This window comes from Cladophialophora immunda (genome assembly GCF_000835495.1).
Source record: "Cladophialophora immunda strain CBS 83496 unplaced genomic scaffold supercont1.5, whole genome shotgun sequence".
Classification (NCBI taxonomy): Eukaryota; Fungi; Ascomycota; class Eurotiomycetes; order Chaetothyriales; family Herpotrichiellaceae; genus Cladophialophora; species Cladophialophora immunda.
Genome location: NW_015622545.1, coordinates 2,256,730 through 2,283,234, shown reverse-complemented (window position 1 = coordinate 2,283,234; position 26,505 = coordinate 2,256,730). Strand labels below are relative to the sequence as shown.

Here is a 26,505-nt window from a genome sequence, read left to right as displayed (position 1 = left end):
ATGTTCCGTCCGGCTCGACTTCCTTATTGATAACAAGACGAAAGGTGACGTCACCCACCTCTAACTACTAGTGTGCTAGTAAGATGACTAACCCGTTTTAGTATATTTGGATATAGCATATGAAAGTCCAGCCTTGTGTCTTCTTGTAAAGGTGAAGCCCTCGTCGTGACCCTCGCCAAGGTTGCTTCCCACGACCCCCACGACCAAAAAGCACAAAAACTCCATCGACAAAAAGTGCAAAAACTTTCCACAGAGCGCTGAACGCTCGGTCTGTGGTAGCGAAACTCGCCCCCTTGCGAGGGTTGGTTTTTCCGTTCCTACTGTGATATGTGTGGTTTACCGTTCAGACTGTTTACAGTCTTGATGCCTGCTAACACGGCGTTAGTTTGAACCTGTCAAGACCTGGATTGCGGGGGATACTTCGGTTAGGGATTGCAATCGAGGTCTGACGCCTGCTACCGCTGTAGTTTGCTCCGATCAGGACCTGGAATGATCCCGAATCGGTCGCTACATTTCGCCCATTCGAACTGATGCCTCTTCCAATGTCCAACCCCGGCCCGGGTGGCAAGGTCTACACAGTCGGTGTGGGGGTCTTTGCGTATTTGAGATAAATGTTGTCTAGTTTAATATTTATTAATGAATTAAAAAATTGTACCTGACCTCAAGGTGAAGTGCCCACAGCCTTGATATGGGCAAGTTGCCCGGCGCGCCTTTCACCAGCACCAGCAAGCCTCGAAGCCCGGACTCTCCGTTTCTGACATACTCTCCATGGCCTACAAGTTTCGGTCTCTCGCCGTCTCATCGGGGTGTGCTACGGAGTGAGGAACCTTCTCAATGAGCTGGATCCCATGGGATTTGATTCCTGCGAACGCTGACCGCTGTGAAGGGACCACCCGGCGACCCCATATCACGGCGATATCGACGACTTTTCTTCAGACATAGCCGGCATGTTTCATCACTAGGGTTACGGTAAGATGTCTTGCTGATTGGATCCAGGTTTGAATCACAAACATTGTTTCTGTCGTCGAGGAGAGGAGGAATGATCGCTCTCATACCGCTGTATATGGCTTTTTATCAGCACTTTCCTACACACATGGGCGCAGGGAGCCATCACCCTAAGCACAAAGCAGGGTGAGCGGCCTGCAATTTTCCTTTAGTACGGCATCTTGTCCACCCAGAATCAATTGAGCCATCCCCCTTTCTCCATTTCTGCTCTGGTCCACTCCTCCAACCTCGCAGCAAGCTCCATATCTTTGGCCATGGCACTCTGCCAGCCGTGTGGATCCGCAATCCTCTGGAAATAAGCACCGCTGTGCTCCCGCTTCATCTCCGGGCTGGCAGCGCAGAAGACGCTCGTCCACGCGCCCTTGTCGCCATCCATCATTCCCCCTACCGCCCTGTATGGTGCAATGATCATCCTCACCAGAAGGGGAAGCTCGGCGTGTTCCCCTAAATTGCTCTGCACCAGACCCGGATGAACGGCCGATGTCCAGATCTCCCCATCCCCAGCTCCGGCGTTTGACGAACCGGGGCCATACAACTTGTTCAGTGTCTTGATGTGGAGGATATTAGCGAGCTTTGACTGGCCATATCGAGCCATGCCGCTGCCAGTTCTCAGAGATGTATCGGCGAAATTGATTCCACCTTTGGGTGCTGAATGATGACCGAAGGACGACAAGTTCACCACTCGCACACTGCCTGGTGGAAGTGTCTTGGAAGTACTGAGCAGCAATGGTAAAAGGTGGGCGGTGAAGACCCAGTGTGCAAGGTAATTTGTCTGCCACTGTGCTTCGTGTCCGTCGTGTGTCATCTCAAAGGGCGTGGCCATTATCCCGGCATTGTTGACCAATCCGTGCAGCGCAGTTTCTTTAGAAAGAAAGAGCTTCGCCGCTGACACCACCGAGGCGAGGGATAGATGGTCCATCTCGAGGACTGTGATGTTAGCCTGCGGATACAAGGACTTGATGCTGGTAATGGCAGTTGCTGCTTTGGTGGGAGACCGGGCGCACATGTAGACGTGGGCGCCATGCTGTGCGAGGCGGGCAACAGTGTGATATCCTCTATGCCAGAGTTAGATCTGCGTGGCAGGACAGAAAGCAGAGGAGAGACTTACATGCCGGAATTTCCACCGGTCACAATGTACACCTTGCCGGTCAGGTCTGGGAGAGAATCAGGGTGGAAAGTCATGGTGTCTCACCACAATGTAGAGCAAAGAATGCGTCGACAGGGGCAACTGAATGCTTCCCCGACCCCAGCATCCTTTATATCGACTCTCGCGAACTCTCTGCACCGTGCTTCTACAACCCCAATCGGCCATGACTGTCCTTGTCACCAGCCAAGTAAAGCCTTGCAAGAGACATCCAGGCACCAGTTTAATTGCGGTCGTTAGCGTGGCCGCAAGCCAGCTGCATAAAGCCAAATCATGACGCCCAGCCTATCGCTTCGAATGCTTCCGGGCCAAGCTTGCACCTCTCTCAGGACATCTCGGCCGTATCTTAAGCGCTTGTGCACATTGTGTATCTACCCTCTGACAAGTCTAGGTAAAGACCAAGTTAGCGGTAAGCAGTCTGCATATATCTTGTGTGAAAAACCAACCAGGTATTAAAGATCGACTTACTCAAACGACTACCAGCCAGCCAGTCAGAGACACGACCCAGAACCTTCGCCAGCGCTAGCATTCGACACAGCCAACAACATCTCCATCGTCACCGTAGCGATCCAGCACTGCCACAGAATGGCAGGCCTCAAGATTTCGGTCCATCGAATGCCACAGCTCGCTGAGGCAATGGAGCGGGACGACGACTGGACCGGCGTCACGGATGCTGCGATTCGGCGGAGGAGGCAGAATCGACTCAACTCGCGAGCTTTCCGTATGCCCTCCTCTCATGCTCTCTGCCCTCTCAATGGTTCTCTGCTGGGCCGTTTAGAGATCTTAGCTGACGGCGAGAGTGTGTTTATTACGTAGGACGGCGCAAAGCATTGGAGTCAGCACGGCCACAAGCCCCGTCGTTATCACTACCACAGTCCCGAATCTGTCATCCTCCCAGCCCACAAGCCCAGAGGGCTTTGAGAGAAGAATGCGAGGTGAAGGGCGAAACCCTCGTTCCATGCTGGATCGAGGCTCGCCAGGCCGTCACATACTTGACAGCATCTAATCTCCCGAATCGGCTGCACGGCCAGAGAAGGCCACTGCTTCCATATACCTCGACACCGGTGAACCTCGACCGAGTCATTTTCCCTCTCTGCCCGGACCATCTGATCATCTTGCTCGAGTACAACGTCCTCCGCGGCTGTCTGGAGAACAGACGGCTCCTCACGGAAGCGTTCCGGGACAAGGCCGACTACAAAGGTATTACTGTTCATCTTGGTTCCAGTCATACTGTCAATGGCAAGGATAAAGGTGAGAGGAGTGGTCATGAAAGTGATGAAGGCGATGGAAGAGAATGGTCCTCCACAGCCCCGACCGTCCTCCCTGCCATCGACGACACCACACATCTCGCGCGCCTTCTTCCGCCATCACTGCGTCCGACACGTCTGCAGAGCACTGTCCCGCACGCCGCGTGGATCGATATCCTCCCGCACCCGGTCTTGAGGGACAATTTGATCCTCGCCACAACTTCGACTACAGAAGGCACGACACAGCCATCCCAGGAATTCGACCCGGATGCCCTCTGGACAGACACGGTCGGCGACCTCTTCTTCGAGACTGGTCCCTCGTCGAACAACAGGTCAACGTCGCTGCCATCGTCATCGGAGCAAGTGGAGGAGGTAGCTGACGCAGTGTTCGCGGGCGGAATAGTCTGGTCGCCGCCCTGGGATGTGAGCGGGTGGGAACTGTCCGAGGGTTTCTGGCGGAAATGGGGGTGGATGATGGAAGGTTGTGCAGGGGAGATTCTGGAGGCGACGAATCGGTGGAGGAGGCGGAGGGGCGAGGAGGAGCTCCAGATCCAGATCGGCAGCTTGTCATGTGTTTAAAGTGTTGTCATTCACGTCGGCGATCTGCCCACGAAGAGCGAGAGTGCAAAAAGGAAAACAAGGGAAAAAAAAAACAACGCGCGTCTGCCCGAGGCTGAGTCTGGTGAGGGAAATGGTGACATCTTGCCCTATTGCAGGGAGACATCGTCTATCAGATCTATTGTCCCTATGGTAAAGGAGAGTGCGATAACAGTAACGAAATTTCCAGCCTCGTCGAGGAGCCTTGTCTCGGCTCCGACGGCTTCACACCAACCACCTTTCCCTGGCTTCTAGAGCTTGCCCCGATCCCCGATCTCTTTGTCACGGATCCACCGCCGCCGGGAGATTTAGTCTAGTCAGTACCCCAGCAAGGCTGAGGCGCCAGGCTCGCTGGAAATGTAAATGACCTCGTGGTCATCACTGAATCCGTTGAACTTGGTCGCCGAGCAGCGGGTGTACGCCCCCATGTTCTCGAAGAACAACCAATCGCCGATCTCGACCACGCCGGGCAAGAAATAGCGCTCGGTGATCACGTCGATGCCGTCGCAGGTGGGGCCCCAGATGGAGTACTCGATCATCTCTGGGACACCGTCTGGCGAGCCGGTGGCGGCAGCAGCGGAAAGAACCTGTGGGACAGGGTGCTGGTGGTCGAAGATGATGTTGGAGAAGTTGCCGTAGACCCCGTCGTTGAGGTAGAGCATGTAGCCCTTCCCTCCCTCGTGATTGGCCGCGACTTCGCGTCTCGCAATGACGTTCGTGGCGAGCGTGAAGGCGTTGGAAGCATAGTAGCGGCCCGGCTCGCCGATGACCCGGATATTGGCGGGGAATTGCTCCTCGAGGGCTTCGATGAGATTTCCTGCAAAGGTTTCGAATGTTTCGTCAACGAAGCCTCCTCCAACATCCAACAGCTTCAGATCGAATCCCAGGAGAGCCGCGTGATCGAACACATCTCGCGCGTCTTTGACCGCCTTTCCGAAAGAGTTCGGGTCGCTCGCCCCGGAGCCTATGTGGAAGCTGACGCCAACCAGATTCAGGTCCAACGCCTTTGCCAGGCCGAGCAATTCCTCCGCGTACTCCAGACTGGCCCCGTACTTTGTGCTAAGCCGGCACGCGCTTGCTGAGTCATCGGTCAAAATTCGGAGCACCAACTCAGCCTCCGGATAGCACTCTTTGATCTTGCGGAGCTCGTCGGTGTTGTCGAAGGTCATCAAGCTGACGCCGGTTTTGCGAGCGTGCCGCAAGTACGACTTGGTCTTGCACGGCTGGGCATAGATGATGCGACTGGGAGAAACGCCAAGCCCCAGCACCAGGTCGATCTCGGCCCTGGACGCACAATCGAATCCAGTGCCCAATTTGGCCAGGAGGCGGAGCACTTCCTTGTCCGGGTTGCATTTGACCGCTGTGACAGTGGTGAGCACATGCATGAGATGGAACAAAGCGGGTCAAACTCACCATAGAACGGCTTGACGCGGCCCAGGTTCATTTTCCAGCGGAGATGCTGGCGGTACACCTCTCCGAGATCCGCCACGTAGAAGGCATCTTCCTCGCCAGGCTCACAAGTGTCAACGTTGATACGAGCAATCTGCTCCTTGAGGACTTTCTGGATCAGTGCCTTGGAGGCTAGACCCGTCACATCGGATTCCACGCCATGATTGGTGTCAACAAAATCGACCTTATCGATTTGGTTGTCAGTCACAACTGTAGTATTGGCTTCTTCAATGGCGATAGCAGAAGGTGCCATAACCATGCAAAATGGCTATGCTGAGAATTTGAGTGAGAGAGAAAAACTCCCCAATAAGTGTTAGGGAGGTTTGCGGGACTCGGATCCTCTGGGAATTTGGCTATGCCTCAGCGACTCTCCCTCACGAGGAGGAAGAACCTCGAGTGGCGACCTATGCGGCAGCTGAAATTGGGGAGAAAGCAGGGCCGGGATGTCAAGGTGAAAGCACAAAGCAGGTCTTGGAGCTTGTGGTTTCAGCAGGAGGCGGGCGAGGCTGATTAACGATGTGACGATGCCGGCAAGCAGATGCACCTTGATAGCGAAGAGCAAACGAAGTCGAAGCCGTGAATGAGGTGCCTTTGGTGGGCCCAAAGGCAGATCCAAGAATTGGTCAACCGAAAGGTGTTGTGGTAAGCTGTGGGAGATTGTGGTGAAAGGGTGAGAGAATGGTGAAGAAGAGCAAGACGGTGAAAGGGTCGATGATTTTGGTGTGTGTCTGCTTAATTTTTTTGTTGCAATGGACGACAACGACACGGTGGTGGGGGGCAAGGCGGTGGATACAGCCAGGGAGTCGCTGTGGGAAGCCCAGCAGGAGAAAAGTCAGATCCCAGCTCGCCAGGCAGTTGAATGACCTCAATCTTTCCCCAGCACTGACGCCAGTGAGACCGATCGGTGATTCAGCTAGCTGCGTTGTCTGCCTGTCGCGTATTGGTCATTTGCTGGTGCTTGGGCGTTGGACGGTTCCTCCGTTGCCGTTCCCGTTCCCGCCAGCAATTTTGATCTCGTTTGAATTTTTTCGTGTTCGTCGTGCGGGATTTTCAGGGACGCGAGCACGTGACTAGCTGGGATGGCCAGTCACCAGTGTGGTTTCCCATGTGCTCGCCTAGCCGAGGAGGTGCCCTATTTCACCGCCATGGAGGAAATCCCAGTCCCGTGTAAGGCAGCATGTGCTCTAGTTCTGGTCGATAGACGCTGGCGGAAGGTCTCAGTTGTGGTTTTGCGATGCGCAACGTATCTTATAGGTGAAGAACTCGGCGGCTGGTTTGTCCACATCTTGATCGGTGTCAATATAGGGGAGCGGAATTGTGAGGGTCTCGACCGTATCGAAGTTGGCCTTGCGCATCCGTGCAAAGAACAAATCATCCTCGGTGTGCCGTCGCTTGAATCCAACCAAAATGAGTGTTTCGGGTGTACGAGCGGCCAGTTGCCTCAGGGTCTCTACCAGGTGCAGACTGCTGTCTGGGTTGTAGATGCAATCGGAAACCAAAATGAGATCGTAATTGGCATTGGAGCTATCATCAAGGCTCGAAGCCCAATCCAACACTTCCGACCGAACCGTAGATCCTGCCATGGGCGCAGCACACCGGATGTTGCTCGCCAAAATCTCCTGCGCGTCCTCCAGGTCGGTAAGGAGAAGGTCGCATTTGACAAGCTGTGCCAAAGCGATTCCAACTATGCCACAGCCCGCACCGAGTTCCAGCACCCTGAGTCGTCTTACCTTGCTGGACTTGAACAGGGCCGCCAACATTGACATTCCATCGACGGGGGACGTAGACAGAGCCTGGGCAAAGTAGGCGAGGAATCCTAGACTCGCATCCCTGGGGTCACCTGTTAAGCAGAATCGGACTGGAGGAAAAGGTAGCCTTACCAGATATGCCGTGCAATGCTGTCGCCAGTCTCCTCCCACATCCTCACGACGCTCCTGTTCGACAAGACAATTCGTCGCTCCACGATTGGGTCCGTCCGCTGTTTGTTAGACAAGAGGAAGACACAACTCCAAACATCCAGGATCTTTGGAATCTCTAACGATTGAGAGGCAGTCTCGGTTTCCTTGGTAGTCACATGGAGCCGCACAGGTCTAGAGATATACTTGCCAGGACAGTGGACGGCGAACTTGAGCGCTCGCGATGAAGCCTGCCACTGGATGGCCTGGGAGCACAGAATGCCATTGGGGTGGTTGGCCTCGACGACATTTGCCAGCAGTTCGACATCCTCACCAAAGAACGCATCACCCAGGTCTGTAGTGACGGCAACGACCGCTGAGATATCGACGGTCTTCTTGCCCACGTCGCTCCGTGGAGTTCGCAAAAAGCGAATGTACTGGACCATAGCTCCCTCCAGGCGGATGGAAATCGAGAAAGAAAGAAAAGTCAGGTTGAGACTGGAGGGAGGAAGAAGTTGATCAGCTGGACGTTGTGGAGCGGCAAAAGTGAGGCGGGCTAGTGCGTGCACGGATAAATAGTATCTCCGAATTCCGGGTCTTGGGCACGTGGGTCGCCCTATAGACGGCCATCCACCTTCTCCGGAACATCACATCCCGCCCACCGCTGTCTTCCCGCCACCCCCAGCACGGAGCCCCCCAGACAATAAACTGACAACCGTCTCTTCAACTACATTGGGCGTCTAGTCATGCGACAGTCGTTGAGTTAAGCATGGCAATTGTGAAGTCATTGCGCATCGATACAGCGCGCGTTCCCATGCCCAATCATTGCGTAACTGCAACTGCGACTGCGCCTGCGCTGCCTCCTTGCCTGCGCCGTGAATGTCCAAGATGAACAACCCCGAGTTCCGCCAGACCCTCCACAACATCTCCCACAACTTCGAATCTGCCAATCAAGCGGCTCAAGAGAACATCTACACCTTCGCCCAACGTTATGTTGACCCTTGCCTTGAAAGCGTCAAATCCTGCATCTACGCGTGCACTGCACCTTGTTTCCCCAACAGAGAGGATAATGTCCGACGAAGAAGGGGCCGGTCGCGTGGTAGAGCTGAATACAACTTTGATTTCTACAATGCTTGGGATGATGACGAGGCGCTTGCCGACAGCTCCTTAGGCTGGGGCGACGATGAGCTGGACAGTCTCCTCGCCGGGCATGGTTCGCGATCTATCCAACCACGAAAACAAAGAGCGATGAGCTATGGTTCTAGAGGCCGAAGGAAACCCTCAGGGCTACAGCCAGACACTGCGCAAGATCCCACGATCATACCAAGCTCGTCATACCTAGGGTTTCTAGAACGTCTCCCATGGAAGATTGGCTCCAGGAAATTACGGTACAAGCCTTCAGCCGCAGACTTGCAGGAAAATCCAGGCGGTACGCGAGTGCGAGACGCTGAGAACCAGCCGTTGATCGAGGAGGCAGACGAAGAAAGTGGTGCCTGGCGAAAGAGTCACGGACGCCAACGAAGCGATACTGCCGCTTCGAGGTCAACCACCAACTCCCTAAGTTCGCGCGGCGACCTGATCATGAGCGATGAGGACGAAGATGCGCAGCCGCTTGACGATGAGTTCGCAGTCATGCTCAGCCGACGCAACACCAACCAAGGTTTCGCCGAAGATCAAAGCAGTGGGAAAACCAAGACATCGGGAGGCAAGCGGCCCGGGGTTTCTCGCAGTTCCACCCGCACAGTCTCGTCAAAGTCGTTAAGAAGTCCCAGTGCCAAAAGCACACAGAGGTCTGCCTCCCAGAAGAATCTGGCGCCGCTGCCTTCTGATGTGGTCGAGGAGCACCCTGAGCCTCCGAGTTTGATGGACCTTCGGCGGGAAGAAGAGCAAGTGGCACAAGAGGAGGAGCTGGAAATCAAACAGAAACGCGAGGCTGCACAGCGCTTAGCTCTACGCAGAGGGCTGAGCTCGCGTGATGTTCAGAACATGACCAATGCGGAAGTTAAACCAGACGACTTGGACGAGACTGGAAGCCAGACGCCGGCAAAGCTGGACGTGTTGGAACCGGATCCTACATCGCCCATCGAATCATCGTCTACAGATGCACAGGCTCGAGAAGAAGACGAGCCGTCGTCGGCAAGCGTAGGACAACCCGATGACGCACAAGATCCTACTTGATCCACGACACGACACCCTAGGTCATTAACACGAAGGCTACTTCATGGCCATTGCCGTTAGATGGCAATGTTCCAAACACGCGAAGATTTCGATCACGAAGCCACGACCAGTCACCTCCCCGACATTGGCTTAACTCACAGAAGACAAAGTTAATGCCTATGACCCGATGAAATATCTCCCCCTGGCTGCATTGCTAGCCACTTACGACTTAATGACGGGGGAGGATGGCTATGAGTGTGTGATGCTTAATATTGTATAGCGCACAGTTGCCACCACACATAGTCTACATAGCCGCTGTACTTGTATTGCTGATGAGCAGGTCTGAAACACCCTTTCTAATTCCCATCCTCTATGTAGACGTTGTTTCTTATCTTCAGAACTGTTGTGGGCGGGGGGCGGGCTTCAGCAAGGCCTTATCTTGTGGCTTTGTTCCTAATCCCAGACGATTGGCTGAGGTGACATCCAAGTCCCAGCATCGCCACTCATTTCGCAGCAGCATGCGCTCCTCCTCTTCATTGCTACTGCGCAGACCACTTGGTTCCTGTCTTCAAACGGAGCTCGCTTCGAACACAAGACTCTCCATGCGACTGCCGATGATGAGACTTACTCCCCGCATATTCATTTCCATCACGATGATCTAAGCTTGAGTTGGACCCAAGCACGAGCGTCCGATCCACTCCCACTGTCAATCGACCTAGGCCCGCCCGCTCCCTCGCGCTGACGGATGGCATGAGCAGTCACAAAATGGAGGACAAGAAAACATGGAGTCCTGAGTCGTCGTCAAACCCTTCCGCCTACGAGGGCGACATGGGGAATGTGCGACGTCCGTTCACACGCCGTCTCACCGAGTCCTTCAGGCGAGATCCCCACGCAAGTGTCACCCGGTCGGCTTCATTCAGTGCTGCCGATGGGAAGGGATATGACGCTGAAGCGGCAGCTCAGGCGACAGCAATGTCACCGTTGCTGAGGCGGCTGAAGGGACGCCATCTACAAATGATTGCAATAGGCGGGAGTATTGGCACTGGTCTTTTCGTGGGCAGTGGGAAAGCGCTGGCTTACGGCGGGCCAGCCTCTTTGTTGTTATCATTTGCTTTGACGGGGTGCATGTTATATTGCACTGTACAGGCGCTGGGAGAACTGTAAATCCCCCAATGGCTCTCCTGAAATTCCTGATGCTAACGACTTGCCCCAGCGCTGTGCTCTTCCCCGTGGCTGGTTCGTTCGCTTCGTACTCGACGAGGTTTCTGGTACGTACCCTTCCCATCCTACGTGCCGCTGCCCGGAGAACTGACGCTTCCTCTTCCAGGACCCTGCTTGGGGGTTCGCCATGGGCTGGAACTATGCCCTGAACTGGCTGACGGTGTTACCCTTGGAGATTGTGAGCGCTTCAATCACGGTGGATTACTGGGTATGGGTCATGCCGGGCGGCGATCGATATTTGGTTGACGGAGACGAGCAGGTTCAAAATATTTCTCTTAACGCTGCCTGGGTTACAATGTTTCTGGTGCTGATTGTTCTGATCAACTTCTTTGGTGTCAAAGGATACGGGGAAGCAGAATTTGTCTTTGCGATCGTCAAGGTTACAGCTGTGATCGGATACATGTGAGTCCTGTCCTCTCTGTGTCGCGGAAAGGGGTCAGTCACACAGAGCTGACGTCTGCCCACAGTCTGCTAGGAGTGCTCATCAATGTCATGGGCGGCGTCGACAGCCATGGAAACCCCGATGCGAGTTACATGGGCTTCCGCCTGTGGCACCATCCAGGGGCATTCCATAACGGCTTCAAGGGGCTATGTAGCACTTTTGTGACAGCGGCATTTGCTTTCGCGGGAACCGAGCTGGTTGGTCTAGCTGCAGCAGAAACGGAAAACCCCAGGAAAGCGCTACCTACTGCTATCAAACAGGTGAGTCTCTTGGTGAGGGTACCTGTGGGTATCTGACTTGGACAACAGGTATTCTGGCGTATCACGCTCTTCTATGTTGTCAGCTTGCTTCTCGTAGGCACGCTCGTACCCTACACCGATCCCCGACTGCTAAATGGCAGAAACAGCGCTGATGCAAAGTCAGTCCTCCTTCCACCATCCTGTGGCCCCTCAGCCTTGCACCCGCCATCTTTTTGCTGACTCGAATTGTAGAGCCTCCCCATTCGTCATTTCAATCCAAAATGCCGGCATCGAAGTCCTCCCATCCGTTATGAATGTCGTCATCATGATATCTGTCCTCTCCGTCGGAAATTCTTCGATCTACGGCTCCTCGCGCACCCTTGCCGCTCTGGCAGAACAATGTCAAGCACCCGCCTTTCTCGCCTACATTGACCGCAAGGGCCGTCCCCTGTATGCAATCATCGTCGCCTCGGTGTTGGGCCTCCTGGCGTACCTGGCGGCGACTCAGAAGCAGCAGGACGCATTCAACTGGATGCTCGCGCTCTCGGGCCTCAGCTCGATCTTTACATGGAGTTCGATCTGCCTGGCGCACATCCGCTTCCGTCACGCCTGGACGCTGCAGGGCCACTCGCTGGACGAACTGGCGTTCCGCTCGCCCGTGGGCATCATCGGGTCCTGGGTCGGGCTCGTCTTCAACATGCTCGTCCTGATCGCGCAGTTCTGGACCGGCTTCGCCCCCGTGGGCTGGCAGCAGATGTCCGTCTCCGACCGCGTGGTCAACTTCTTCCAGGCATACCTGGCCGCGCCCGTGGTCGTGCTGATGTACATCGGCTACAAGCTCTACATGAAGACCGAGATCCTGCGGGCCAGGGACATGGACCTGTTCACGGGCAAGCGCGAGTTCAACGTCCGCGTGCTGGTGCAGGAGGAGCGGGCGGACCGGAAGAGATGGCCCCGCTGGAAGAAACTGTACAAGTTTCTCTGCTGAGACTTTTACTCTCTGCCTCTTGGTTTTGGGAAGGCTGTTTGGGTGCTTGCTTGGTTATGATGTGCCTGACTGAGTATTCGGATCTAAAATGAAGGAGTTTATTATGAGGTTATGCCGAGGGATATTCCAGGTGCTTTTCACGATGATGCGTTGGTGTACAAGTATGTCTCGTCTTAGCAGGCGCGTTCTTCCATTTCTCCTATCTCGGCACTCTCCTTGTGGGCATATATACCAACATTCTTACAGAAGGATGTGGAGAAGAACACAGAAGATGTCAAAGTGAAAAGCATGTACCATTGTTGAAGATTTGGTAAAGTACTGTGCAGCCAACTCGTCAGCTATTGGAAGAGAACCCTGCTTGATCGGTATTTGTACTCCCGCTGCTTGTCCCATCTTGCCTTTGTCAGATTATGTCGTTCGACGTCGTACAGCAGTGACATGATGTATATGTTTTGATTCGTGGACCGGTCTCATTCCTTCGGAAATTTCGTGCGCTTATGTACCTGGGTATGAACGTATATAAGATCTGATCTCCTCGGTCGAACCGCCATGCTCTTGTACAACGCTCATTTAGACAGCCGAGAGCCTTTGATGGCGGCAATGGCGCCCCTGCGGTGCGGGCTCTCGGCAAAGAGCGCCTTGATCAGATCGACCACCTCGTCGGCACTGAACTCCAGGCTCAGCTCGCCCTCGGTCCACAGGTACTTGATGTCGACGAGCGAGCTCTCCAGGATGTTGATCAGGTACTGGAAGCGCAACCAGTTGGAGACGTACACGGCTACCATGGGGACCGGGTCGTGAGGTTGCTCGGCGGTGGTGCCGGTGGTTGCAGCGGCCGCGGCCGCCGGAGGGGTCGAGAGGAAGAGGTCTTCTAGACTGGCGATCTGCTGGCAAAAGGCCGTGAGTCTGCGGGACTCGGGCTCGGAGATGTCGTCCATCTCCTCGACCGAGGAGATCACTTTGGTGATGACCATGGTGACCAGCGAGCCGATGCTTTGCATCAACGCCGACGTCGAGAGGATGGGTTTCCAGTCTTTGTGCAGCGTGCGGATCCGATCCACGACTGAAGACACGGCGTTCTCGATCTCCTGTGAGTATGGAAACTGGGTGCACAGCGTGAATCCTTGCGCCCCTTCCAGCAAATCCCATACGATGATCCGCTGGGTTTCCATCTCTTTCGAGTATGCCATCTTGGCGAACTTCTCCATGGCTTTGATGTCGGTTTGGATATGCGGCATGCCCGCTGGGATGGTCATGTCGCGAAGCCGCTCGGCAATGTAGAGGGAGTCATTGTAGCGGTGGATGTCGGTCAGAGATGAGGATGCACCGTAATAACTGGGCGCCGTGGCGCGGAACATGGCTAGAGCCAGTGTTGGCAGGGCAAGGAGTCCCTTTGATGTTGTTGAAGGGTCGAGGCCCTTGTGTTGGGCTTCCTCGATGGTTTGAGCATCTGAGAGATCCTTGCCTATTATTTCGATGAGGTGGTCTGGGATCTCGCTGATGCTGTAGACTTCAGTCAAGGTAACCTCGTGTTCCAACTCCTGGGGCGGTCGTGCACCATTCGTCTCAGCAGGAACGTCCTGAACCGCCGGCTCCGATCTCGTCTCCGTAGGACTCTCATCATCCCAGCCCCATGCGTCCCCCGCGTCATCCTCGTCATGAGACGCCGCATGGCCATTCTGTTTATCTTCCTTCCCTTCGCTATTCTCTTCCTCATCAAAACCCCAGCCGCTCGTGTCGTCGTCCTCTCCACCCTCGCCTGCCTTTGGTGCTTCTCCTGTCGACGATTTATCCCTGGTATCGTCGTCCCAGCTAGTGTCCCAGTCATTGGGTTCATCATCGCCCGCTTTGGGTTCTTGTGAGGCTGTTGATATGACCTGCCTTTCCACTCGCTCGACCTGTCTGAGGCGACCCTTTGCAGAAGCAAACGCTTTTCGCACAGCGTCCAGCGTAGCTGCTTTGCGTTTGTTCAGCCAAGTACGTTGGATGTCATCCATCCAGTCTTGGAGTTGAGTTTGTCCAGTCCATTGTAATGATTTCAATTTATCCAAAATTACACCCACCCTCTGTTGCAATGTATCGAGTCCATCCAACATAGCAAGGTCTGTTGGTAGCTCCAGAATCAGCCAGTCCGATACCAGGATGCCCATCAGGTCCGTAAGGATTGGGTTCACTGCCGCAGTCTGTATCGTCTTCGGCAGAGAAGTGTGCAGAAAATTTATAAGATCAAGGACAAAATCAAGGATCAAGTCTATAGACGGAAGAGCTGCGCTCAACTCGATCCTCAAGGAATGGTGCTCCAAATGGTAAGCCGAAAGTTTCGATCGGATCGTGCGTTGAAGAGGCTGAACGAGGAGTGCGCGAAGCCTATCCGTTAGAGGGTCAACAGAGTCTTGTGCATCACCCAAGTCGTCAAGAGCTCGGAGAATTGCGTCGGAATTGGTTGTACTGGACTCAAACTCGTTGGGGAGAATGTCAAGGCTCGCTTTCCGCGGCTCTCTCCGAACGACAATCTGAGCATTCAGCTTTGTTTCCAGCTGTATGCGAGTCTTTAGGCGTAACTCATCTCTCAGATCTCGAATAATAGTTGTTGTTCTGGACTTGAATTTGCTTGTAAGCCCGTTGTCCAGCTCTTGCAACTTTGAGGCAGCTCCGCAAGGGTCATCTTTAGCCAAACGCTCCTCGACTTCTCTTATTGACTTCATTGTTAGCGATACATTTTGCAGCTCTTGCCCCAGGGTCTCCGTAAAACCGATCTCCGTGTCGAGGAGTTCAACTTTATGTTGATAGTCTGTTGCCTCGTCTCTCAGAGCTTGGAGTTGCCGGTGTTCCTCCACAATGCGTTTGGACTCGAGTTTGCAGCGGGCGATGTCTTCCTGGACCTTCTTTGCTTGGGAGATCCATTGATCCACCGACCCAGCCTCATCCCTGCTCTTTTCTATAATCTCTTCACTGATCTCATGCCGTGTCTGGGATATTTGGGCAAGAAGTGCAGAGATGATCGCAGAGGACAGATCAGAGGTCAGGAGCTGTTCGGACTGCGGGACACTGCCATGGACTATGGCGTCGCATAGGGAGACGGCCGCGTCTGGTTCATTAGACATGTCTCTGCACGTAGTCTCGGTGGCAGGAGCAGTCGCAGGGGCTTGATCTTTGATTTGTCGTTTCGTCAAAGCCAACATTGCCAACAATTACCTGCGGACAGACCGTGAGGAGATCCACGTTGCAGATTTGGGTCTCTATGCCCCGCCGGAAATTTTTTCACTCCGCAAAATATTGCGGAGTAAAATTGTTTCCTCTGTTCCCATACTTCACGAAACGTCTCTTTCAGTGCCAGATTATCAGCAGCCAGACAGGTGTCGCCCTTCCCCGAAGAGGAAGCGATACTACTCAATGATGGCTGCGCTGTCAGACCCGAGCGGTGCTGGCGCCGCGGGAAGTCATGCGCAAGTACGGGTCAGACTCACCACGCGAGACACAGAACTCGCCGTCGAGGACCTTGCTCCCATTCTCGTTCCAACGTCTTTCCGCCGTCTAACACTCTCTACCCTTGTCAACAGCCTCCTTGAAACCGAGAAGACGATCCCTCTAGAATTCATCGTCAATGGCACCTATCTTCGTACTACCTTGGACGAGTATCTTACGAGCAACGGCATTTCCGCAGAGACGACCCTCACAGTCGAATACGTACGAGCACGCATTCCTCCCCAATACGTGGCATCCTTTGAGCACGACGATTGGGTCAGCGACGTCGACGTCTTGTCCACCAAATCTCCAAGAATTATCACTGCTAGCTATGATGGCTTGTTGAGAGTGTGGAATCCCTCCTCCCAGATTCTCGCGACATCCCCCGGTATGACCCAAGGTGGACACAGATCTTCCATCAAGTCTGCAAAATTCATATCTCCAACTCAAGCAGTGTCGGGCGGGTTTGACCACACTTTAAGATTGTGGAAATACTTAGAGGATCAGGATGGGTTTTCGGCCAACCTCTCGCCACAAGTCGAGCTCTATGGGCACAAATCCTCGGTAGACTCAGTGTGCCCCCATGCTGCCTCTTTTCGCATACTCTCAGCCTCCTCCGACCACTCTGTTGGGATTTGGTCTACCCGGAAATCGGACGCACCCGCAGCACCTGAAGCCTTACTTCCAAAGACAAGAACCAAGGACGGCAAGAGGAGGAAATTGAATAGCGAGGTATCGGTGTCGCAGCGTGGGCCCCTCGCGCTGATGCAGCAGCACACAGGACCAGTCTCCGGAGCCATGTTCGATCTACGTGATCCCACAGTGGCCTATTCCACATCCTGGGACCAAACGGTGCGTACTTGGGATCTAGTCACCGCTTCGCTGGTTGACACTCGAACCACGTCAAGCGCATTGCTCTGCATTGATCATATGCCATCACTTCATCTCATCGCGGCCGGGTCAGTAAGCCGCGTGGTCAAGCTGGTGGACCCACGGACTTCCGCCGCAACAGTCACGGCCATAACCTTAAAGGGCCATAAGAATTCAGTCGTCAGCCTGGCCCGAGATCCTACCAACGACTACACCATCGCCAGTGGCAGCCATGATGGGACATGTAGAGTTTGGGATGTCCGAAGCACCAAACAGGAGAAAGAGGGCGCTGTCGGGCAGAGTCTGTACACATTGCCAAGAGCGAGTCTCAATGGTGCTGCCAGCCCTGCGGTGGGCGATGGTGTCAAAGTTTTTGGAGTGTGTTGGCACAGCGAGGTTGGCATCCTCAGCGCAGGAGAGGACAAAGCCGTGCAGATCAACCGTAGTGACAGCCAGACTTGAAGGTATGTCCCACGGACAATCTCCCCACCACGAGTCACAGGGGAGAGATCACCAGCAACCACACGCTTTGGTTTGACGTTAGCAGAGTTTGCAGTTGGGTCACTGAGAGGTTGACCCGTCAACATGTCAAGCCTTCTGCGGAGGTGGTCAAGCTACAGCAAGCCACAGACGGACAGCCCAGAATGATGGCTCGAAATTAACTCGCCTGGGCTCGGGCTACACTCCGCCCTGCTCGGCAAGATGATGACCCCTTTCCTCTTTGTGCATTTATTATCCGAAAACAAGGTTTCCCCCCATTTGTGGGCAGTGGACACAGTGCGGTGAAAGAGCAAAGCGCAGAAGAGTCTGGCGCTAAAAGACACCGAAAGACGCAAGGATTTCAGGTACCTGGCGGACTTCGAGCAGCGGAGAAGGTTAGCACAGCAAGCCACAACCGGGGACTTACGTATACTGTGCGAAATGACCGGGCGGTCAACATGGACTCGAGCGTCAGGTATTGGCTGCCGCTGGGCGAAAAAGCAACACGTGCATGTCGAAGATCTCGGAGAGGCGGAGATGAAAAGGCCGAAAAGCGTACAAAAGTGGCAGGTCGAGGTGGTGTTGCATGCAGCAACAGAAGCTAGAGGTCTAGCCACATCACAAGAGATCCGGAGGTCTGAGGATGGACAGAGTTTAGCGGGAGATGCCGCGGATCACAGATTGTGAAGGAGTGGATGGAGATGGACGAGGGAGAAGAGGAGGGAAGAGATGAACAACAAGACATGTGGCTATGATGAAAAGGAGCAAGGAGGAAGGGCGTCCTAAGTACCTCGTAAGGGAGAGAGAAAGCAGTCAACACTATCACATCATTCGATGAACCAGTCTAATACCAGATCATTTCAATAATACTCGTACCAACTAGACGAGTGGGCTATGCACTACCGATGAGCAGTGAGCACCAGTATGTCAACTGGACCCCCTTTATTTAAGCTGCGGTGGTTGCATTGGATTATTATTGGGGTGGTTTTGGGCAAGAGTGGCACCGGTGGAGAGAGATGGGCGCCATGGGCACCTAAAATTTTCGTGGGCCGCCCGGTGAACAGGCTGCCCAGCTGTCCGATGGCCCCAAAGAAGCGATCCAAATAAACGGTGGCTGGCCCATCGCAGGGTCTCGTCGAGTCCTGGCCCTCGCGTTCCCCGCCGTGTCTTACTGGCCTCACCTTTTTTTTCAGGCTTGGGTCAAGCGCCCAGGGTACCTGAGCCTCCCTTGCTGCTCGGAGGTGCCCAGTAAACTAGGAGCAGTAGCCCGAACCTCTGTTGGCTCGCACCCCAAATGGTCCAGCTGGCCAGGTGCCCTCCAGCCCGCTAAATGCCATTCATCCATCCACGCACACTACCGACTCGCGACCTGCTGCTGTATGTACCACCTGCGTCTGAACCTGCATCTGCAGTAACCAACCTGCAGCCTGCGCCTGCGCAAATCCAAAACTGGTCGCTCGCTTGTTGTCTGTCCATGATTCAATCCTTTTCACATTTCTTCACTCGTTCACGTCAGTACACACCATCTGCATCCCTCGCACCTGTTCCTCTCCTCCAGCTTTTGGATATCTCAATCGTTGCCTTTGTTGCTCCTCTCCTTCCCGAGTTCGCTTGACAACGGCCCTCTCAGTTTCCCTGGGTCCCCCTACCACCTCGACCACCACCACCCCTGCGGACATTGTCTCGCTTATACAAGTACAAAAATAAATCCATCAATTCAACCATCTGACATAAACACTTGGTCCAGCCACATCCATCATTATCCCCGGTGACGGAACATCAGTTCAGACCTTTGGCACCGGTTCTCTTGGTCGCCCTCTGCTGACGAGAGAAGTTTGGGGGAAAGTCCTAAAACAAACATTGTTGTAGGGCATCCATTATACTGTCCTTCCATGCCATCGGGCATTGGTTGCTGACTACATGCTGTATGCAGGTTACCGTTCACTATCCAACTGCTTTCCATGGTTTCGTCCCTAGCCTTGCACAGCTAAACCTCTTTGCCTCCTGGTTACGGACCGAACAACTCGAACCATCCCGTCAGATACCCTGTCCTTGAATAGTTCCCATTCGGGTGCCGTCGCGTCCCGCCGAAGCCACCTTCATGCCAATCAAGCTGCCCAAGGGATTTCAACGACGGAAATCTTCAGGCCATGCCTTGGACGAGGTGCGCAACCCTCCCGGCGAGGCTTCCTCTTTCCGAGTTCTGGAGAGACCAGCAAGCAAGGGAAAATCGTTCGATGGCGGCAGACACCTAAAGATGGCATCTGTGGGAGGAGCTCCATTGCCGCCGCCAAAAGATCAGTATGACCACGAGGAGGTGGATTTATTTGCAGTGGGCCGCCCAGATGCAAGCAACCGGTACGCGGAGAACACAATCAAGCTCCATGGTGTGAATGGCACAGGACTGACGAGACTGTCTAGGGGTAGTGGTGGCACTGAACGTTCCCATTCGACGGCCCCTAATGACAGTGCCGCATCCTCTGCCCGCCTCAGTACTTCGTCGACAAATCCCTCTTCCATCGACACAAGGTCAGACAAAAATGTTCAAGGAGGCGCTGGAGCGAGACCCTTCAACGACATTCCCGCACCACCTCCTGCCACGACTAGACCTGGCTTTCTTCGCAGCCCTGTCCGAACGTTTTCCTTTGGGGTTGTCAAAGGCAGTCGAGCATCGCCCACTTCGCCAAGCGGTGCTTTACCACCACTGATGGACACCACTAGAAACAGGGCCGTCACATCCAGCACTGCAAGTACGGCCACGCCTCCCAGACTCTTTGATACCGACCTATCACTGGAGAGTTCCGAATTGGACGAGTTCGGAAACATGTTTGACCATATCGGGTCTAGTCCTGACGCGGTCCCGAGCCGGCTTATACACCAAGAGGTACAGAAAGCTCCGACGATTCTCACAATCTTTCATGCTGATGTTTCAAAGGCTTCGATCGCTTCTCCTCCTGCACAGTATCCTCCGACCTCTTACCCAGGCGCCAGCCCCCTTCGTATCAGCCGAGCGCCTCCTCCAAAGCCCATCTCTATCGATCACTCGCAAGTCGTCGAATCCTCTCCCTATTCATGGGCCTCCCACGATTCTAATGATCACTTGATGCGGTCCCCCAGCCCATCCAAGACAATCACACAAGGAAGCCCCATGAAGGCCGGAGAAGCTGGCTCTCACCCGGGAAGATACGGCTCCATGTCAGAATCTACAGTTTCTGCGAAAGGACCAGGAGGCTCAACATCCCTTTCACAAGAGGAGGAACTCCAGCCCTCTCCGTTTTTGCACACCAGGTCTCCGGACAGCAATATGGCCTCGACAAGCCCTGCTAGGGACGGCACTGGGGGATTGTCTCCGAGCTCGACGCATAGTGCCACGTTTGATCCGATCATTGCTGCGGATGCACAGCTTGCCAGCATGTATCAGGAGACCAGACCGGTGCCAGTCAAATCGGTTTCCATGAACAAAGTGATGACGCCTGCTCAGTGGGAACGCTATAAGGAACAAAAGGAGATGGACCGGCGGCTTGGTGCGTTATCTGATGACAGTGCTTCCGAGGCGAGCGAGAACTCGGACGATGACGACGAGATTGAGCGTAGCCGGCAGGCAACAAAGCAACGTCGAAAGCAGGAAGCCCACCTGGCTGTGTACCGACAAAAGATGATGAAGGTAACAGGCGAAGCACCACCCAATCGGTCAATGAGCAGTCTGGGCATGCTGCGACCGGGCGACAATAACTCATCACCGGATCTCAATCGCTTATCACGGATGACCTTGGAATCTAAACAGTCTGGGAAGAGTAGCGGAGAGGAAGAAGAAGAAGACGAGGATGTGCCACTCGGAATTCTCGCGGCACATGGGTTTCCGAACAAAAACAGGCCACCCACACGGCTTGCGAATTCCCCTTCGAACTCCAACTTGCGAAGTGTCAGCCAGAACCAAGGGGCTCCGTCGGTGATCAGCCAAGCTCCTAAAGGAGGGAACTTGCCTGTCTTCGCTCGACAATTGCCCCCCGACCCCTACTATGGAGCCAGCCTCGTCAACCCTTCGAATCGTGAAGCTCTGGGCCTTCACCCTGCCGGCCCCCCTCCTCAAGGAGTTGGCCCTGCCACAGCCCATCCCATCCACCCTGCAGGACTTGTCGGAGTTATTGCCGGGGAAGAACGCGCTAGAGCCGCCCGACGGGGCAGTCCGAACCCTGCTGGCAACTACGACTTACCTCCCATGATGGGACCCCCTCCTGGCATGGTGCGATCGCAGACCACTGGGACTCTGTCTTCAATGGCTTATCCGCCCATGGGAGCAGTGCCACCGATGCCAGGAATGGCGGGCATGCCCGGAATGCCCCCAATGCTGAGTGCTGGGGATCAAGCCCAGATCCAAATGTCGCAACAGATGACGCAAATGATGCAGATGCAGATGCAATGGATGCAGCAAATGTCAAACATGATGGTTGGGCCGATGAATGCACCACCAAACCTACCTCCTCCAGGTCCACAGAACCCTGCATTTGCCCGGCCTCAGTCATTGGCGATGCAGAATCCCCCGCCCCTCCAGGCGAATCAACGGACCATGAGTACTCTCAACCCAAGTATGGCCCCCTGGAATAGCAAGCCACCCCTATTGCCGTCCATTAATGTCAATGGAAATTATGCCCCATCCATCGCACCGTCGGAGCGTAGCAACATTGGCCTGGCTTCCCGATACCGGCCCGTATCGATTGCTCCAGAGCCAGATGTGATGTCTACCCATCGTCGAGCATCGACGTTTACATCAACAACTGCGCGACCTTGGTCTACAATGGATCAAGCACGACGACCGTCCGCGCACGCCACCAAGCCTTCGGTGAACACGCTCGGCCGGAGATCGCCGTTGGCAAACCCGGATGATGAGGATGATGAGCAAGGTTGGGCCGAGATGAAGATGAAGAAAGACAAGAAGCAAAAGACTTGGGCACTCCGAAAAGGGCAGAATGCACTCTCGGAGTTATACGCCAACGCCTCGTAACGAAACCGCATATCGACACCTCGCAGTGTCCAGCAGGGGCGTTCTTATGAAACCATGAGGGCGACTTCAGTGTTTTGGGATTCTGACACGGCAGAGCATATATCAGCACAGCATTCTGGCGGGATCTGGGAAAAAAAGTTATTTTGGGTAATGGTATAAAGAGCGAGAGGAGCCGAAGCTCCACTTTGGATGTATAGAGAGGGCGAGGTGGAACTTCCAGAGACATATTATACGCACAAACTGCATAGTTGTAAAATAATCACAAACCCATCTGTCCTGAGCATCGTCTGTGCGTGGCTTCAAATGCTGTCCGCGGTGGATGAAGACGGGTCGAGAGGGCAAGACGAGCCACGGGAGTGAAGTGCCGAGTGGCTTTGGGCCAACAACGCTCGCCGTATACGAGGTATTCCGCCTTGCAGCCTACAGTAGACGAATATGTCAAATGCGGCTGAAGAAGCTCTGTTTCTCCTCCTCCCACCTTCATCTTCAAGCCGTGGGTATAGCAGAACGGATCTGAGTTGAATATCTCTTTTGGCGAATGCGACCTAGCTATTTTCCACTGAAAAGGCATAGGATTGCCGTCTTGCGCTCGAGGTACGGATCGTTCCGACATCCAACGTTGCGTTGCTATCCAAACGCGCCATGCCCCGCATGTTCTTGCTGGGAATCCTGCTTTCCATCCTGATCTACCCTTTCCCTCGATCTCATGTCAGTGGTCTTCCCTTGCCGAACGTCGACCACCGCTGGCAAGTACAGCAGCAACACTTGACTTCCTCCACTTCCTGTGTTTTAGAGGGCAACTCAGAACTCTACGGCCTGGGCATCCGACTGGGTGTCTATTTCCAGCTCATTTCAACGCTGCTCGCCAACCACTTTCTGCCCGACGCTCTCCGCGAAGCATGGGACGCCAATACCATCTTCCTCACCTCCATCCTAATTGCCATTGTCAAGTCGTCGGTTCGCGTGGGGGATCTAACGGCTCCAGAGGCTTTTGTCATGCTGCAGATGCTGTTCGCATTTCTCCTCGCGGTATATCATGTGGGATCGAGCACAAAATGGGTTTTCTTCGAACTAATGAGACATAGCCTGGAATTTCCAGGCACAAAAATTGGCGACAATCTAATGCACTCCCTTTCGGAGCTGGGAAGGGCCAAGAAAGATGTGTCTCCCCTCGGGACAATGTTACGTCGATTCCTCACCATTGCAATAGCGGCGTACAATGTATGGTTCTGGTTTACCGGCAGCTTTTTTCTCGATAGAGATCGCGCTTGCCAGTCGGCCATGTTCCTGTTTGCAAGATTGAATCTACACGGAAGTCCCCAAGTCCTATTCCGGCTACTTAGCACTCTTTATCTTCTGTACCAGGCCTTTCTACTTCCTGGGACCATGGGCTGGTATTGGTACGCTCTCATTCGGCTACTCCACCACTATCGGCCTGAAAGTTTGAAGAAGCCGCCGCCGAGCTTTTGGGAGATGTGTTTAATCCGCAATTTGGATCCTAGGAGGGAATCTGAGAAACAGACGGAGAATTTGGCTACAAAAGGAGACGAACCCGAATGGTAAGAATTCCGACACAGTGTGGCAGTCCCCGCTCTCCTGCTAACTAACGTCTTATAGGAGGAAAGTCCGCCAAACGCTAGACAAACGACTCTATATTCATACAGCTTTCACAGCCTTATGGCACGGGGTCACTTTTACTACCAGCTTATCTTTCATCATTTGGTCTATACTTACCATTGAGTTCACGTTGATTTGGAATAATGCGCAAGACGTCTACAGCATTAGCTCGACCGGCCAGCTCATTCCCTTCATTGTGGGATTCGCGGGAATACTTAAAACTTTGTTTTCTCTATTTTTAATCGTCTGGTATAAGGGAGGTCTGCTTAGTCCGCGTCTTTATGTCTTAGTACTAACGTCTGGGTAGACAGCTAGAAAGCCACCAAAACCTGAGCAAGTGCTTCAGAAGGATTCGGCTGTCTGGAAATACCGATTAAACAATGCCGAATACGCAGTCTTTCATGCCGGATTCCCTCAAAGGAGGCGGAGCTTTGACGATAGAAACACACGGCCCTCCCTACACGGCTTGGACAAGCGTAGAAACGCTAAAACAGATCGCCTTGCACCTGTATATCCCATTCCGAAAGACGACGAAAATTATCGCCCTGGTAATCTTCCAGGGAAATCCAATATCTGGATTGTTCCGCAGTCCGGCCGCTTCCTCTATTGGACCAAGGAAAAGAAAAGCCTACACATCTTTCATAGTTATACACTCACACGTCGAATCAGTCTGGACGACGTCGGCGCCTTTCAGCAGAGCGCATTACCCACACCACACCCTGCGCGACTAGGGACCTGGTTACCGTTATCTCTGTACAAAGACCATCAAGAGAATGAATCCAATCGACCTCGCTGGCTCCGACATCAGCAAGCTGAATTTCACAAGGCCGTAAGTAAAGATAAAGGAAGAGATAAACTGACCGGTGCCGATTCGAATCATGAACGACACTTCTGGCTTCCGGGTGACGTCGATTCCCGGTCATTTTGCACACTATCTTCTATGGATTTAGAACCAGACACGGTCGCTCCAAAGCCGCGAAGATGGAGCTTCGACGAAAAGGATATTGCATATCCAGGGTACGAAGACCCTAATGATCGCTACCCTTTCGAGACCGAATCGGCCGGCGCCTTCGAGCTTGATATACTGCACTCTCAACGCCCCGTCCTCCCGCCTGGAGCATATTTTCCGACGAAAGCTTCACGCTTATCCAGCAGCACAAGAAGCTTCTACGATATTGGTTTATATCCAGAGTACGAAGACCCTGATGATCGCTACTATTTCGAGTCCCGGTTGGCCGGCGCCGTCGCGCTTGATATACTGCACTCTCAACGCCCCGTACTCCCGCCTGGAGCATATTTTCCGACGACAGCTTCACGCTCATCCAGCAGCACTAGAAGCTTCTACAATATTGGTTCCCACACAACATCTTCAAGCAGGGGCAGGAATTGGACTCGAAGATCTGGCAGCCCGACATCAGGTGCGCCTCGCACAGACTCCGGATCCAGACGCCGTGGTCATGGAGTTGTACGATCTCCATCCATTGTGGGTTCCACAAGCCCGGCGAGGACGACTCACGGTAATCGGCGCGGGCTGCTAGCGCCCGTGTTCACCGTCTTTAGGGCGATCTTCAAGGTGGTCATCAAGCTAGCTTATCGCTTGCTCCAAACTGTGGCCGTTATCTTCAATATCGTTTTCTTATGCGCCCCTTTCCGCGCAGCCGGACGCTGCTTTCGCCGAAGACAGACAGTTCGCTCGTGGTCACGACGATTTCCCCGCAAGCCCTCCCACCTCCGCGCTCACGCCGGGCCGGAGAGCGTAGGGTTCAAATATGCATCCCAATCCACCCGTCGCCGCTGCATGTGTCCCTACTGTGATGCAGATTTCAGGCTCGACGATCGTCGACGTAGATGGCTTCATCTACCGCCGCCAAATCCGCCGCCTCGGTGGGCACGACACTGGCCGCTGTCGCTGTTGGAGGGCACAAAGCCGACTTCGAGCCTATCAGAGGACGACTCGAGACCGAGTTATGTATTCAGACCCTCGTACACCAAAGACTTTGTGAACCGACTGTTACAGAGGAGGGAAAGCAGATGGCTGGAAGCTTTGGCTAGCTGGGAGAGAGAGATAGAGATGTTGCGGTATGCGCAAAATGCCGCTCGGGAAGCTGAGACGGAAGGGGACGACAAGGAAAACCGAGAGGCTTATGAGCCGATTGAACAGACAAGAAACCTGTCTCCATAGTCATATACCTTGCAAGGTGTGAATCCCGCCTTATGCCTCAATGGTTCCGCACTCTTTCCGTAAGCACTCAGAGGAATCCTTGGCTGGCTCGAGTTGGGACATCACCGTCCTCGCAACTGGTGTGGACGCGTCCAGGGGCCGTCCCGACCCTGTCCTCGGACTGCGGCTCAAGATCGTCGTCACGGACACGGTGCAATATGGCGACGAGATCGCCCGCAGGGGGGCGCCGGGGTTTGGACTGGTAGGACGTGGTTTCGCTGTATCTGGCGGGTGGTTGACCGACCTCTGCAAGCCCAGCATATTCTGGGAGAGACGGCTTTTCGGAGCTTCTTGATCATCCCGTGTCTGTGTTTCGAGCGAATCACAGATTTAAGGTCCTCAGTTGCCTAGACACATCAGCGTGCCAAAACGTGCTCAGATTGGTCCCACCAGCAGGTTGAGCAGATTTGTACCAGCTGGATTGGGATATAGATCCTGGCCCCCCTCCCAATGATGCCATTGACAA

General features: G+C 54.1%; 10 protein-coding genes across 14 annotated transcripts; 6 read left to right on the top strand and 4 right to left on the bottom strand.

Annotated features, from left to right (window-relative positions):
• Nucleotides 1-996: 996 nt before the first annotated feature.
• PV07_08996 lies at nt 997-2,304 on the bottom strand. 2 transcript variants are annotated; one of them, XM_016396220.1, is made up of 3 exons: nt 2,198-2,304; nt 2,114-2,145; nt 997-2,060 (listed from the first exon to the last, which is right to left on the bottom strand). In XM_016396220.1, exon 3 carries the CDS (start codon nt 2,009-2,011, stop codon nt 1,181-1,183), a length of 831 nt encoding a protein of 276 aa, XP_016246076.1. In that variant the 5' UTR covers nt 2,012-2,060; nt 2,114-2,145; nt 2,198-2,304; the 3' UTR covers nt 997-1,180. The 2 variants fall into 2 exon arrangements, with proteins under 2 accessions (XP_016246076.1, XP_016246075.1); XM_016396219.1 differs by having other exon boundaries at nt 2,114-2,304.
• Nucleotides 2,305-2,600: 296 nt separating this feature from the next.
• PV07_08995 (uncharacterized protein) lies at nt 2,601-4,033 on the top strand. Its single transcript, XM_016396218.1, has 2 exons — nt 2,601-2,870; nt 2,966-4,033. Exons 1-2 carry the CDS (start codon nt 2,735-2,737, stop codon nt 3,973-3,975), a joined length of 1,146 nt encoding a protein of 381 aa, XP_016246074.1. The 5' UTR covers nt 2,601-2,734; the 3' UTR covers nt 3,976-4,033.
• A 277-nt stretch (nt 4,034-4,310) lies between these two features.
• Nucleotides 4,311-5,701, bottom strand: PV07_08994 (uncharacterized protein; the record flags this gene model as incomplete). The annotated part of the gene is made up of 2 exons (XM_016396217.1): nt 4,311-5,353; nt 5,407-5,701. 2 exons carry the CDS (start codon nt 5,699-5,701, stop codon nt 4,311-4,313), a joined length of 1,338 nt encoding a protein of 445 aa, XP_016246073.1.
• A 958-nt stretch (nt 5,702-6,659) lies between these two features.
• Nucleotides 6,660-7,783, bottom strand: PV07_08993 (uncharacterized protein; the record flags this gene model as incomplete). The annotated part of the gene is made up of 2 exons (XM_016396216.1): nt 6,660-7,272; nt 7,323-7,783. 2 exons carry the CDS (start codon nt 7,781-7,783, stop codon nt 6,660-6,662), a joined length of 1,074 nt encoding a protein of 357 aa, XP_016246072.1.
• A 227-nt stretch (nt 7,784-8,010) lies between these two features.
• Nucleotides 8,011-9,843, top strand: PV07_08992 (uncharacterized protein). The gene has a single exon (XM_016396215.1). It carries the CDS (start codon nt 8,217-8,219, stop codon nt 9,513-9,515), a length of 1,299 nt encoding a protein of 432 aa, XP_016246071.1. The 5' UTR covers nt 8,011-8,216; the 3' UTR covers nt 9,516-9,843.
• Nucleotides 9,844-9,912: 69 nt separating this feature from the next.
• Nucleotides 9,913-12,892, top strand: PV07_08991. 2 transcript variants are annotated; one of them, XM_016396214.1, is made up of 7 exons: nt 9,913-10,654; nt 10,708-10,762; nt 10,822-10,923; nt 10,975-11,117; nt 11,183-11,417; nt 11,466-11,575; nt 11,649-12,892. In XM_016396214.1, exons 1-7 carry the CDS (start codon nt 10,245-10,247, stop codon nt 12,382-12,384), a joined length of 1,791 nt encoding a protein of 596 aa, XP_016246070.1. In that variant the 5' UTR covers nt 9,913-10,244; the 3' UTR covers nt 12,385-12,892. The 2 variants fall into 2 exon arrangements, with proteins under 2 accessions (XP_016246070.1, XP_016246069.1); XM_016396213.1 differs by having other exon boundaries at nt 10,822-11,117.
• PV07_08990 (uncharacterized protein) lies at nt 12,383-15,564 on the bottom strand. Its single transcript, XM_016396212.1, has one exon. The coding sequence runs from the start codon at nt 15,486-15,488 to the stop codon at nt 12,951-12,953; it is 2,538 nt and encodes an 845-aa protein (XP_016246068.1). The 5' UTR covers nt 15,489-15,564; the 3' UTR covers nt 12,383-12,950.
• A 113-nt stretch (nt 15,565-15,677) lies between these two features.
• PV07_08989 (uncharacterized protein) lies at nt 15,678-18,089 on the top strand. The gene has a single exon (XM_016396211.1). The coding sequence runs from the start codon at nt 15,778-15,780 to the stop codon at nt 17,179-17,181; it is 1,404 nt and encodes a 467-aa protein (XP_016246067.1). The 5' UTR covers nt 15,678-15,777; the 3' UTR covers nt 17,182-18,089.
• A 463-nt stretch (nt 18,090-18,552) lies between these two features.
• On the top strand, nt 18,553-22,663 carry PV07_08988. 3 transcript variants are annotated; one of them, XM_016396210.1, is made up of 4 exons: nt 18,553-19,064; nt 19,133-19,557; nt 19,621-20,083; nt 20,135-22,663. In XM_016396210.1, exons 2-4 carry the CDS (start codon nt 19,301-19,303, stop codon nt 22,199-22,201), a joined length of 2,787 nt encoding a protein of 928 aa, XP_016246066.1. In that variant the 5' UTR covers nt 18,553-19,064; nt 19,133-19,300; the 3' UTR covers nt 22,202-22,663. The 3 variants fall into 3 exon arrangements, with proteins under 3 accessions (XP_016246066.1, XP_016246064.1, XP_016246065.1); XM_016396208.1 differs by having other exon boundaries at nt 19,133-20,083; XM_016396209.1 differs by having other exon boundaries at nt 18,553-19,557.
• A 180-nt stretch (nt 22,664-22,843) lies between these two features.
• Nucleotides 22,844-26,016, top strand: PV07_08987 (uncharacterized protein; the record flags this gene model as incomplete). Its single annotated transcript, XM_016396207.1, has 4 exons — nt 22,844-23,760; nt 23,819-24,014; nt 24,126-25,094; nt 25,154-26,016. 4 exons carry the CDS (start codon nt 22,844-22,846, stop codon nt 25,337-25,339), a joined length of 2,268 nt encoding a protein of 755 aa, XP_016246063.1. The 3' UTR covers nt 25,340-26,016.
• Between the last annotated feature and the right edge of the window lie 489 nt (nt 26,017-26,505).